Raw genomic sequence first — 14828 nt, 5'->3', positions numbered from 1 at the left:
AAATTTGACGATTTAAAAGTGCTTGTTGCTAGGCCTATTTGAATAAAGAATATTTTGACTTGACTTTTGATTATATTTGTAATGGCAGAATGGCCAAAAGCTTACTACATTAAAGTAAACTCAATAGAAAAAAAAACAGGAACATGTCTAAATTTAAAAAAAAGAATTAGTTGTGTACCGTTATAAAAGAGAAATTGAAATAGAGGTGGATTGTCAAAGTAAAATTTGTAGCCACAGTAAATTTACTGCCATATTCCGACACATGATTAAAACTTTTAGAACGCCATTTGACTTAGGGGGCGTCCACAAATTACGTAACGCAAATTGGAGGGGGGGGGGGGGTCAGGCCAAGCGTTACGGTCCTGTTACGTTGGGGAGGGCGGGGGTCAAGGTTTGCGTTACGTCACGCACGATTTTATAATAATACATAAAAAACTTTTTTTTTTGTTTTTCACATCCCTAATTTGCGGTAACTCATATTGCTTACGTAACGGAATTCAAGAATTCAAGGGGGGGGGTCCCAGATAACCGTGACGGTCCTGTTACATGAGGGGGGGGGGGGGGTCAAAAAATTAGGAATTTTGCGTTACGTAATTTGTGGACGCCCCCTTAGATCCTTATTCTTTTACGGATCGTTTTTTGATATTTAACAAATTATAGGGACCGTGCGCGTTGGAGGGTCTGCCATCTTGTGGCCTGCATCGGAACAATAAACATGCACATGTACACGTCACGTGTTTCCTTGTGCATAGTAGGTTCTGCCATCTTTTGGCCTTCATTGGAACAATAAACATCACATTTACGCCTCGCGCCAAAAATCTGACGGCTCCTGTGCTGCCTCCTACAGTTCATGCACGCTCCTTATACACATATCAGTGTAATAAATATATATAATAATTCAGCCTATATACGTCCCACTGCTGGGCACAGGCCTCCTCTCATGCGCGAGAGGGCTCGGGCTATAGTCCCCACGCTAGCCCAATGCGGATTGGGGACTTCAGATACACCTTTGAATTTCTTCGCAGATGCATGCAGGTTTCCTCACGATGTTTTTCCTTCACCGAAAAGCTAGTGGTAAATATCAAATGATATTTCGTACATAAGTTCCGAAAAACTCATTGGTACGAGCCAGGATTTGAACCCACGACCTCCGGATTGAAAGTCGGACGCCATATCCACTCGGCGAAAAATAAAAAATAAAATAGTCAAATAGCGTTCTAAAAGTTTTAACCATGTGTCGAAAGATGGCAGTAGATTTACTGTGGCTACAAAATTTACTTACACAATCCACCTCTATTTAAAATTTCCTTTGACCGTTATCCTGCATACCAATAAGCTACCTGCCACTTATCTGGCGAATAAAGTCATCGTTGGCGTTTCACAATCTTCAAATAAGCTTAACTGGTAGATAAAGTGCTAAGTTTTATCTGGCAGTTAATTTATTTGTTAATTAGCTATCCAATGCTTTACTTGGACATTGTGAAACAGGCCCTCCGTCAAATACCGTTCGAGAAAAGGGTCCCAAGTATAGTTAATATAGTTATGAAATATTAGCTATGGTCGAGACGGTAGACTAATGATCAAAAATAGTACGTATTAGTAGACTGAATAATATACACCGTGTTTTTTTTATTTGCGTTAATTTCGAGGGTGCATTCCTGAGCTTAAATTAAGTAACTTTCTAAAAGACACCGATATTCTAATTAACTCCATTTCGGAGATAATCAATCATTAATTTTTATATTATAAGGCCCTTACGATCGTGTACACTTGCCTTAGGGCCTGTTTACTTATTGATTAGTGTTTAGTGCGAGTTCGTACATTTGCTACTAAACGTACGTACTATTTCGGACGATCGATGTTAGAAATGACATTGATATGTCACAGTTTTCAATTGTTTGGTTGAGTTAAATGTAATGCCCGTGTTACAACAACGCTATATGCAACATTTAGTTAAATTTATTTAAATAAAAATAGTAAAAAAAAAAAAAAAAAATTTTTTTAAATTAACTATGCCATTTAGTTTCCTTAAACGTACTTACCGAAACCCCGGAGTTAACGCAATTCAATAAAAACACGGTGTATAAGTTATATGTATGAGTAAAAGAACAAGACACGTAGACAAAAAGTAATTAACACTCATTTTTTATTTGTAACTAATTAATTTGTCGCAATTTTGACAGTTAGCTTATATAGACTGAGTTTGGGCTCTTAAGAATTGTCTTCATTATTAGTAGAGTCGTGTAACGTTGAAAGAGAAGCAGTCTTTTTTTAAATTACAAACGTTATTCAAAAACAAAACATTTCTATCTGTCCCCGCTTCATATTAGCCAAGGTGGAGACAGATGGGAATACACCAAAACAAAGATTTATTTATTGTAGGTATATTACAAGCTTTTCTTTAACATGGAATGTATGTATGTAACCAGAGAGAATTTGAAATAGAGGTGGATTGTCAAAGAAAACTTTGTAGCCACAGTAAATTTACTGTCATCTTTCGACATATGATTACAACTTTTAGAACGCCATTTGACTTTGATCCTTATCCTTTCACTGATATGTGTTTAATTTGTTTAATATCAAAAAGTGGCGCCCTAACTATTGCCGACCCTAACACTCCGTACTTGAGCTCTGGCAACCTTACTCACCGGCAGGAATAACACTATGAGTAGGGCCTATACTCTGTATCTTTAGGTATTTAAATAAAAGTAAACAAACAATTTGTACATTTTCGGGTAGTTATATCAATTGGCTACTTGACATTTTTTTGTAAATAATGTCAAACGATCTTGATTTTCCTGAGGATCAAATGTCTATATAGGACTCATGGCATTTAAGCAACACAAAGGTCAGAAATGAGAGTTAAAGTCTGACGCTCGCACTCGACGATTGAAACGCCTCTAACAAAATGATATTGTAATGTGACGTCACATCATATAAGTCTGTCCTAAATGTATGGAAGATCAAGGAATTGCCATTTTGACCCTGAAATATTGCGCTCATGTGTATAGTTGTCATACAATTTATTTTTCAATAAAATGTAAGGAATCGAATGGTACCATTTTCTTTTCTATTTTTGAAAGGCAAAAAAGAATTTATTTGAGACTTTGGAGCCTTGTAATTTTTTATAATCTCAATATAATTTTTTAAATTCGACTTTTTTTATAATGGATGGCCTATTTTCTATCCATTAAACTAAATTTTGTTATTATATTCGACATGTGTCAAGTACCTAATTATTGGTTAACCAACCAAATACAAAACCGCCTGGATCTGTCACTGAACGACCTGACTTTAAACCTACATTATTTGATCATGTAATGTTTTCATCTACCCTCAACTGGCTTAAGGAGCCATATGAGGGTAGATTTTGTTTACCATTTTTTAAATACCTAAAATACCTAAATACAGAGCAATTTTGGGACACCTTTCACCGTGCCCTTGTTAGAAAAATACCATATCTGGATTTTTCTAAAAACACGCCAATGCTATCAATTTTTACCGCAGACTCTGAAGCTGTCCTTCCCGTTCCCGTTCTACGGTCACCCGCTCCACAACATCACCGTCGCCACCGGCGGGTTCCTGTACACGGGCGAGCACGTGCACAATTGGCTCGCGGCCACGCAGTACATCGCGCCGTTGATGGCCAACTTCGACACCACGCTCACTGTCGACAGCTGTGTCAAGATGTATGACGACGGTGGGTATCGTCCTAGTACTATCCTTGACGTCCTGATGCTGTCCTCCTACATCGCGCCGCTGATAGCCAACTTCGACACCTCGCTCACTGTCGACAGCTGTGTCAAGATGTATGACGACGGTGGGTATCGTCCTAGTACTATCCTTGACGTCCTGATGCTGTCCTCCTACATCGCGCCGCTGATGGCCAACTTCGACACCTCGCTCACTGTCGACAGCTGTGTCAAGATGTATGACGACGGTGGGTATCGTCCTAGTACTATCCTTGACGTCCTGATGCTGTCCTCCTACATCGCGCCGCTGATGGCCAACTTCGACACCACGCCTCACTGTCGACTGCTGTGTCAAGATGTATGACGACGGTGGGTATCGTCCTAGTACTATCCTTGACGTCCTGATGCTGTGCTCCTACATCGCGCCGCTGATGTCCAACTTCGACACCTCGCTCACTGTCGACAGCTGTGTCAAGATGTATGACGACGGTGGGTATCGTCCTAGTACTATCCTTGACGTCCTGATGCTGTGCTCCTACATCGCGCCGCTGATGTCCAACTTCAACACCACGCTCACTGTCGACAGCTGTGTCAAGATGTATGACGACGGTTGGTATCGTCCTAGTACTATCCTTGACGTCCTGATGCTGTCCTGCTCCTACATCGCGCCGCTGATGTCCAACTTCGACACCTCGCTCACTGTCGACAGCTGTGTCAAGATGTATGACGACGGTGGGTATCGTCCTAGTACTATCCTTGACGTCCTGATGCTGTGCTCCTACATCGCGCCGCTGATGTCCAACTTCGACACCTCGCTCACTGTCGACAGCTGTGTCAAGATGTATGACGACGGTGGGTATCGTCCTAGTACTATCCTTGACGTCCTGATGCTGTCCTCCTACATCGCGCCGCTGATGGCCAACTTCGACACCTCGCTCACTGTCGACAGCTGTGTCAAGATGTATGACGACGGTGGGTATCGTCCTAGTACTATCCTTGACGTCCTGATGCTGTCCTCCTACATCGCGCCGCTGATGGCCAACTTCGACACCACGCCTCACTGTCGACAGCTGTGTCAAGATGTATGACGACGGTGGGTATCGTCCTAGTACTATCCTTGACGTCCTGATGCTGTGCTCCTACATCGCGCCGCTGATGTCCAACTTCGACACCTCGCTCACTGTCGACAGCTGTGTCAAGATGTATGACGACGGTGGGTATCGTCCTAGTACTATCCTTGACGTCCTGATGCTGTGCTCCTACATCGCGCCGCTGATGTCCAACTTCAACACCACGCTCACTGTCGACAGCTGTGTCAAGATGTATGACGACGGTTGGTATCGTCCTAGTACTATCCTTGACGTCCTGATGCTGTCCTTCTCCTACATCGCGCCGCTGATGTCCAACTTCGACACCTCGCTCACTGTCGACAGCTGTGTCAAGATGTATGACGACGGTGGGTATCGTCCTAGTACTATCCTTGACGTCCTGATGCTGTGCTCCTACATCGCGCCGCTGATGTCCAACTTCGACACCTCGCTCACTGTCGACAGCTGTGTCAAGATGTATGACGACGGTGGGTATCGTCCTAGTACTATCCTTGACGTCCTGATGCTGTGCTCCTACATCGCGCCGCTGATGTACAACTTCGACACCTCGCTCACTGTCGACAGCTGTGTCAAGATGTATGACGACGGTGGGTATCGTCCTAGTACTATCCTTGACGTCCTGATGCTGTCCTTCTCCTACATCGCGCCGCTGATGTCCAACTTCGACACCTCGCTCACTGTCGACAGCTGTGTCAAGATGTATGACGACGGTTGGTATCGTCCTAGTACTATCCTTGACGTCCTGATGCTGTCCTTCTCCTACATCGCGCCGCTGATGTCCAACTTCGACACCTCGCTCACTGTCGACAGCTGTGTCAAGATGTATGACGACGGTGGGTATCGTCCTAGTACTATCCTTGACGTCCTGATGCTGTCCTTCTCCTACATCGCGCCGCTGATGTCCAACTTCGACACCTCGCTCACTGTCGACAGCTGTGTCAAGATGTATGACGACGGTGGGTATCGTCCTAGTACTATCCTTGACGTCCTGATGCTGTGCTCCTACATCGCGCCGCTGATGTCCAACTTCGACACCTCGCTCACTGTCGACAGCTGTGTCAAGATGTATGACGACGGTGGGTATCGTCCTAGTACTATCCTTGACGTCCTGATGCTGTGCTCCTACATCGCGCCGCTGATGGCCAACTTCGACACCACGCCTCACTGTCGACAGCTGTGTCAAGATGTATGACGACGGTGGGTATCGTCCTAGTACTATCCTTGGCGACTTGATGCTGTCCTTCTCCTACATCGCGCCGCTGATGTCCAACTTCGACACCTCGCTCACTGTCGACAGCTGTGTCAAGATGTATGACGACGGTGGGTATCGTCCTAGTACTATCCTTGACGTCCTGATGCTGTGCTCCTACATCGCGCCGCTGATGTCCAACTTCGACACCTCGCTCACTGTCGACAGCTGTGTCAAGATGTATGACGACGGTGGGTATCGTCCTAGTACTATCCTTGACGTCCTGATGCTGTGCTCCTACATCGCGCCGCTGATGGCCAACTTCGACACCACGCCTCACTGTCGACAGCTGTGTCAAGATGTATGACGACGGTGGGTATCGTCCTAGTACTATCCTTGGCGACTTGATGCTGTCCTTCTCCTACATCGCGCCGCTGATAGCCAACGTCGACACCACGCCTCACTGTCGACAGCTGTGTCAAGATGTATGACGACGGTGGGTATCGTCCTAGTACTATCCTTGACGTCCTGATGCTGTCCTTCTCCTACATCGCGCCGCTGATGTCCAACTTCGACACCTCGCTCACTGTCGACAGCTGTGTCAAGATGTATGACGACGGTGGGTATCGTCCTAGTACTATCCTTGACGTCCTGATGCTGTGCTCCTACATCGCGCCGCTGATGTACAACTTCGACACCTCGCTCACTGTCGACAGCTGTGTCAAGATGTATGACGACGGTGGGTATCGTCCTAGTACTATCCTTGACGTCCTGATGCTGTCCTTCTCCTACATCGCGCCGCTGATGTCCAACTTCGACACCTCGCTCACTGTCGACAGCTGTGTCAAGATGTATGACGACGGTTGGTATCGTCCTAGTACTATCCTTGACGTCCTGATGCTGTCCTTCTCCTACATCGCGCCGCTGATGTCCAACTTCGACACCTCGCTCACTGTCGACAGCTGTGTCAAGATGTATGACGACGGTGGGTATCGTCCTAGTACTATCCTTGACGTCCTGATGCTGTCCTTCTCCTACATCGCGCCGCTGATGTCCAACTTCGACACCTCGCTCACTGTCGACAGCTGTGTCAAGATGTATGACGACGGTGGGTATCGTCCTAGTACTATCCTTGACGTCCTGATGCTGTGCTCCTACATCGCGCCGCTGATGTCCAACTTCGACACCTCGCTCACTGTCGACAGCTGTGTCAAGATGTATGACGACGGTGGGTATCGTCCTAGTACTATCCTTGACGTCCTGATGCTGTGCTCCTACATCGCGCCGCTGATGGCCAACTTCGACACCACGCCTCACTGTCGACAGCTGTGTCAAGATGTATGACGACGGTGGGTATCGTCCTAGTACTATCCTTGGCGACTTGATGCTGTCCTTCTCCTACATCGCGCCGCTGATAGCCAACGTCGACACCACGCCTCACTGTCGACAGCTGTGTCAAGATGTATGACGACGGTGGGTATCGTCCTAGTACTATCCTTGACGTCCTGATGCTGTCCTTCTCCTACATCGCGCCGCTGATGTCCAACTTCGACACCTCGCTCACTGTCGACAGCTGTGTCAAGATGTATGACGAGGGTGGGTATCGTCCTAGTACTATCCTTGACGTCCTGATGCTGTCCTTCTCCTACATCGCGCCGCTGATGTCCAACTTCGACACCTCGCTCACTGTCGACAGCTGTGTCAAGATGTATGACGACGGTGGGTATCGTCCTAGTACTATCCTTGACGTCCTGATGCTGTGCTCCTACATCGCGCCGCTGATGTCCAACTTCGACACCTCGCTCACTGTCGACAGCTGTGTCAAGATGTATGACGACGGTGGGTATCGTCCTAGTACTATCCTTGACGTCCTGATGCTGTGCTCCTACATCGCGCCGCTGATGGCCAACGTCGACACCACGCCTCACTGTCGACAGCTGTGTCAAGATGTATGACGACGGTGGGTATCGTCCTAGTACTATCCTTGACGTCCTGATGCTGTCCTTCTCCTACATCGCGCCGCTGATGTCCAACTTCGACACCTCGCTCACTGTCGACAGCTGTGTCAAGATGTATGACGAGGGTGGGTATCGTCCTAGTACTATCCTTGACGTCCTGATGCTGTCCTCCTACATCGCGCCGCTGATAGCCAACGTCGACACCACGCCTCACTGTCGACAGCTGTGTCAAGATGTATGACGACGGTGGGTATCGTCCTAGTACTATCCTTGACGTCCTGATGCTGTCCTTCTCCTACATCGCGCCGCTGATGGCCAACGTCGACACCACGCTCACTGTCGACAGCTGTGTCAAGATGTATGACCACGGTGGGTATATTTTCCTAGTACTATAAGACCGCCATATCTTTCCATCTCACTCAGATTCTCACCAGACACAGCAAACACAAGAGCTACCTAAAACGTATGAAATAACGTGACGGAACCACTGCACAAACAATAGAACACCTCAACAATGTTGAATGATTCACCATTAGTTTCATTAGACTTGTCGACCCGGATATGGACTGATTACCAGCCCCGTTTGGTGCCGTTGACACAAAAGACGTCACGCCGCATATATTAACGGCACCAATCATGGGAAATTTAAGTGAAAATTTGGATTATTTTTGCTATTTCACCGACATCTGTAAAATTTCTACCGCTTTATGCTTTAAAAGTTGAATTTCCAATTCAACCTTTATGTTTTCTATGTATTTAATAAAACCTACTGCAATTGGTTTCAATGTTATTAACCAATTAAAACTACGGTTTTTTTTTTTGCTCCAGTCATGGGATGCGTGGCGCCATTAATTTTCAAACTAACAAATATCAATGAAAAATTAAACTTAAGCAGCTCTTTGGCTCTTATTTATGGTAAAAACTAATGGTTAATATTTGTTTTAAAGGATTTTTCTATACCATCCCATTACGGGTGCCTGTTCCATTATAGGGGTGTTTACTATAGGCTGATTCAATTTACTTTTTTCGTAATCATTTATTACGTAAATATAATATCTTAAAATAACAATATACATAATGGATATATACAGAGGATTATTATCCTCGTAACGCCCAAGGTTCTACCTATAGGACTTATTCAGTTCAATGAAATTTAAATCATATTCAATTGTAACAGGGTTGCATTTGTTTTATAATAAATAAATAAATAATAAATATTATAGGACATTATTACACAAATTGACTAAGTCCCACAGTAAGCTCAATAAGGCTTGTATTGAGGGTACTTAGACAACGATATATATAATATATAAATATGTATAAATACTACCTAGTGTGGCCTAGTGGGTAGTGACCCTGCCTACGAAGCTGATGGTCCCGGGTTCAAATCCTGGTAAGGGCATGTATTCGTGTGATGAGCATGGATATTTGTTCCTGAGTCATGAGTGTTTTCTATGTATTTAAGTATTTATAAATATTTATATATTATATATATCGTTGTCTAAGTACCCTCAACACGAGCCTTATTGAGCTTACTGTGGGACTTAGTCAATTTGTGTAATAATGTCCTATAATATTTATTTATTTATATAGGTAAAAAAACAGAAGCTAATAAAACTTTTCTATAACAGGCGAGAAATTCACCGCGCTATGGGAAAACGTGAATCTCCGCGAGGACAAAACGAAGAACTTCACGTTCGCCGCCACCCTGTACAAGAACGGGGATATAACGTTCGCGTACAAGGACATACCGATTCCGGTGCAATTGATCAATGATAACGAGCACCCGGTCAAAGTGGGGATCTCGGACGCCTATCTCACTGACAGGATGATGTTCTGTGAGTATTTGTCTGTGTGTCAGTTTTTTTTTTCGCTCTAGTCACACCTGATGGGAAGTGAAGACAGGGCCTAAGATGGAGCTCACCGGTTCAGTAGTAGCCTATTCACTCTTGCTTCAAAGAGACCGAGGTCATATTTATAGGGAATACAGACGAATCTTATTCAAATTGACTAAGTCCAACTAGTTATATTATAAATTAAGAAGGCTTATTTAATTAATTAGAGAACATCCATGACTCAGGAACAAATATATGTGCTCATCACACAAATAAATGCCCCTAGCGGGATTCGAACCCAGGACCTTCGGCTTCATAGGCAGGGTTACCCACTAGGCGAGACCGGTCGTCAAATGTGAACGCAAAATGATGTACATTGTAGTGCTAAGAAGTGTTTTATTAGTTTCCTTATAAAACGAATAGATAGTCATACTTTTTTCCATACTGTCTGGTTTTAAATGACTCCTTTTACACTGAAAGATCCAATTTCTATATGTAGAAAAAGAATGCTCTACGTCGGCGTACACCCAAGGCCATGGAAACAAGGTTGTTTTCTTTAATATCTCATGTTTTTGTCCTTGTTTTATTAAATTAAATTAAATTTTCATTTATTTCGACCATCTGGGATCATACAAACAAACATAATACATTACAATAAATTAAATAAATAAATAATTTATAATTGTAACCTAAAATTTACATTAAGGACCCACAAAAGGTTGAAAATACTCGCTAAATATCAAAACATCCTAAAATATAGTCAAAAACATAAAAAAAAATAGGTAAAAGTAACATAATTATACCCTTTTAATTGCTATGAAATATTGAACTGGCAAATATCATAGCCACATCTTGAGTAATTTACTTTTAAAAACTTCTACTATTATATTTACCATTTTGTTTCTAATCAGTAGTATATATAACATCGCTTAAATATAAGCTTGTTTACATACTTTTGGCCGGGAGTATATATGGATATAATTTCGGTGAAATCGATAAATGAGAATTCTCTATGACAATTCAAAAATGCCACGATAATTCTGGCCATATTATCTGCAGAAGAACACAGTCAAGGTATTTGATTTCCGTGCCACGTCTTTCCTTTTCACGGTAACAATAATTATGAACGCCACTGGAGATCACATTATGGTAGCTAAATTACAAATAAAATCAAAAATGGCAGATTAGAACGTAAAATAATGGAAAGGAATGTATATTCTAAATTTGAACCACTTCCTGGTTTCCGATGAAGCTGAGAATTTACATATGTAAGTACGGTGACTATCCAATATTATGGTACCACCGAGGTAGCTATAGAAACTCTGTGATAAAACAACGCAACCTAAATATGTTTGAGGCTTTTAGAATTGGCTCGATGAGTATTTGTTGCCTGTGGAAAGAAAAGTACAGTCAGCGATGAAAGCTTGTACCGAAAATATTTTTTTGCCAAAATATTTGCTAATCAAAAAATCTAAAAAAAGTTAAATGTGAGGGTATAGCTGTGATTAATATACATCAAATTATGTAAAAACATGTTCCATAATGTCGATATCCAGAGAAGAAGGACTACGTTTGGAGAAGCGGCCATCCCCTTTTCTCTCAACCATTAAGATGTATTTAATTCTTTGCAGATATGTTTAAAAGCATTGTGTGTATAAGATATGTTTAAAAGCAAGCGTTGTTGCGGTAAGAGCGTGCGACTTGCAATCCGGAGGTCGCGGGTTCAAACCCCGGCTCGTACCAATAAGTTTTTCGGAATTTATGTACGGAATATTATTTGATATTTACCAGTCGCTTTTCGGTGAAGGAAAATATCGTGAGGAAACCGGACTAATCCCAACAAGGCCTAGTACCCTCTGGTTTGGAAGGTCAGACGGCAGTCGCTTTCGTAAAAACTAGTGCCTACGCCAAATCTTGGGATTAGTTGTCAAAGCGGACCCCAGGCTACCTTGAGCCGTGGCAATATGCCGGGACAACGCTAGGAAGAAAGAAGTGTGTATTAATATTGTCTGTGTATGATAAAATTGTGACCATTTACCTCGCACAATGTACCATTATGCTATTAGTATGCATAAAACGTGTTTTGGCATTCAGGCGCGCCACCGAAATGCCACAAAGGCCAGCAAGAGAACTCGTTCACTATCCAGGGGAAGAACCACCGAAATCACGGAATACGTAAATACAATAATATACGTAGCGACGTTGTTTATTTTTGTATTATCGCTTTCAAATGTAGCTCTTATTTTTAGAGGCCTAAGACATATAGACAAAGAGAGCTTGAAATGGATGTGTACTGTGAAAAAAAAAATTCGGAACGACGTAAATTTTCTGCCGTTTCTCGACACATAATTAAAACTTTTAGGACGCCATTTGACTTTGATCCTTATTCTTTCACTGATATGTATTCAATTTGTTAAATATCAAAAAGTGGCGCCATCTAATAGATCAAAAGCCGAAGGTATGGCGGCATCGTTTCGAGCGAGCGGTTGTGCCCGGTAAGATGGCACTTTATGATATTTAACAAATTGAACATATCAATGAAAGAAAAATGATCAAAGTCGAATGGCGTTCTAAAAGCTTTAATCATGTGTCGAAAGATGGCAGTAAATTTACGTTGCTACAATCTTTTCTTTGACAATACACCTCTATTTAAAATTCTCATTGATATACAGTCTGTCGGAGCTTCGCACTGGCTTAGCAATTGACAGTGTAAAAGTGCCACCATAAACGTGAAATTTCTATGAAAATATCATTTATAGTGGCTCTGTCATACTTTGTTGCTGCCATGTTTTTTTTACATTCAATTACTAGCCTTAATTGTTGTCACTTAAATCATATTCTTTATTTTTCTTCATGTATTATTTTTCTAGTTAAATTTTAGATATATTTTGCGTGTATTTACGGTTCCCTTTTACTATTTATTATATTATATTATAAATATCATTTATGCAAACACATTTCCATCAAAACACCCATCATTGTTTATAACATACGTTACAGCGAACATTTCTATGTGTGTTCGACACTTTAGTTGTTACCAATGATTTATTATTACTAAAGATAGGTTATATGCGTTCCAAAATTGAAGCGCTTACCTTGTGACAGTACAAGTTGCCTTTAGTCGGATCTGGGCAAGCGAGAGATGTCCACGCGCTAACGTGCTCCCGCTCACCGATAAAGAAAGAGACAAGCTCATGTTTAACAACGGGTATGACAAAGATAAATGGAATGCGAAGATTAATCAAAAATAACAGATTTCTTCGTAGGTATAGAAATAAATATGGAATTATTTTTTGTGCTCCTTATGTATGAGTATAACCTATCTATAGTATCTATCATTGGTTGTTACACAGTTGATTTTAGCGACATCTAGGATAACACACAGTCATCATATTAGAATAGATGAAAAAACTATTAACTCTTAATACACGTTCGGATACTCGTTCCGGCACGTGTATCTGCGTACAAGAAATATATTTCCAAAAAAAATAAAAGGTCATGTGAGGTAAGAGAAACATAGTTTTCATCACATTTGCTCGAAAAAGATTTTATTTCGTGCAGGTTACTGAAGGTCAGGCCTATATTGATCCCGTGGGAGTTATGGATTGTGACAAAAAAGCTCACGTGTGAGTTAATTTCACTAATTCATACGAACCAAGTAGCCATAAATGAGTTTTCCTTTTAAAATACTGAGGTTTTTTTGTGTGTATGTTTATAAATATTTAATTTGACTAATTTAATAAATAAATAATGTTATTCATTCAGGTATCAACCCATTACATCACAAGAATAATTACAATGTAAATATATGATTAAATTGAATTTCTCTAGACTAAAATATGTCCGCTCCGCGTTATTTATTTATTTTTATTTTATCCGCGTCTTAAGAGCCGCTTAAAATATTTATACACAATTTTCTTTCGTGGCTGAATGCCAAATAATTAATACCTTCACGAGCAATTCTTGCATATTTTATCGGGGATCTCGGAAATTGCTCGCTGAATGAAATTTGAAAAATTAAGGTTTTCGGGGGTGAAAAATCCTCTGTATCTTTAGGTATATGTGGTAAGCAGTCTCCTTAGCCTATGTATGCCTGCAACTCCAGAGGAGTTACATGCGCGTTACCGACCCTAAATAGATATTGATATCTTGTATGGGAGCCTTTTTTTTAATATACTATGTCGGTGGCAAACAAGCATACGGCCCGCCTGATGGTTAGCAGTATCCGTAGCCAACCCTAACTCCCTCCCACCCTCGTTGAGCTCTGGCAACCTTACTCACCGGCAGGAACACAACACTATGAGTAGGGTCTAGTGTTATTTGGCTGCGGTCTTCTGTAATTTACTACATGGTTTACGATGGCGCGTCATATTTTATAATAATAATCGTGTCAATCAAAGCGTTAAGCTTCTAATATTTTCTCTAGACGTCCGAAGGAAGACTATCTACGAATACCACCGCGTGACCTACAAGGGGCATAACATTACCAGCCACACCCTCCTGAAGATGATCGCGTTACCGACCTGTCTCCAATACAACACGTGCGAGGAGTGCACCAATCACGACACGGAGTTCAATGTGAGTGTGACTTCAGTTTTACCCGATATGTGTATCAGTCGATGTGTGTGTGTTCGATCTACGAATACCACCGCGTGACCTACAAGGCCCACAAAATTAGGAGCAACACCCTACTCAAGATGATCGCGTTACCGACGTGTCTCCAAGAAAATATTTCGCAATTATAAACAATTTTACCATAAAATCGCCAAGAAAGATTATCTAAAATGCAAAAAATATTGAATATAATAAAACATTGATGAGCGTAACATTCCAATAAACAATGTTTTAAAATTAATCTAGTGCTTCGGCAGAAGGGAAATAGTACGGATACTGACTCTACGAATACTAGTTTTGTAACGGTTTCCAGCCTCTGTGTATTTTTTTACAGTGCTCGTGGTGCGAGGCGCTCAAGAAGTGCTCCAGTGGAACTGACAGGAACAAGCAGGACTGGGTGCTGAGAGGTGAGTGTGTTAGCACTCTGTACT

At 42.0% G+C, this 14828-nt stretch overlaps 1 protein-coding gene across 1 annotated transcript in view; it reads left to right on the top strand.

Annotated features, from left to right (window-relative positions):
* LOC133515462 (plexin domain-containing protein 2) overlaps nucleotides 1-14828 on the top strand; it is an 85754-nt gene that overhangs the window by 51078 nt on the left and 19848 nt on the right. The window contains exons 6-9 of the mRNA XM_061848040.1: nucleotides 3508-3700; nucleotides 9580-9786; nucleotides 14210-14361; nucleotides 14732-14804. Of these exons, the coding sequence (XP_061704024.1) occupies nucleotides 3508-3700; nucleotides 9580-9786; nucleotides 14210-14361; nucleotides 14732-14804 (625 nt within the window). The remainder of the gene's footprint in view (nucleotides 1-3507; nucleotides 3701-9579; nucleotides 9787-14209; nucleotides 14362-14731; nucleotides 14805-14828) is intronic.

The sequence above is a fragment of the Cydia pomonella genome, chromosome 1, assembly GCF_033807575.1.
Source record: "Cydia pomonella isolate Wapato2018A chromosome 1, ilCydPomo1, whole genome shotgun sequence".
In the NCBI taxonomy this organism is placed as follows: domain Eukaryota; kingdom Metazoa; phylum Arthropoda; class Insecta; order Lepidoptera; family Tortricidae; genus Cydia; species Cydia pomonella.
Note: the sequence above shows the minus strand (reverse complement) of the source record. Positions and strands in the feature narration are given on the sequence as shown.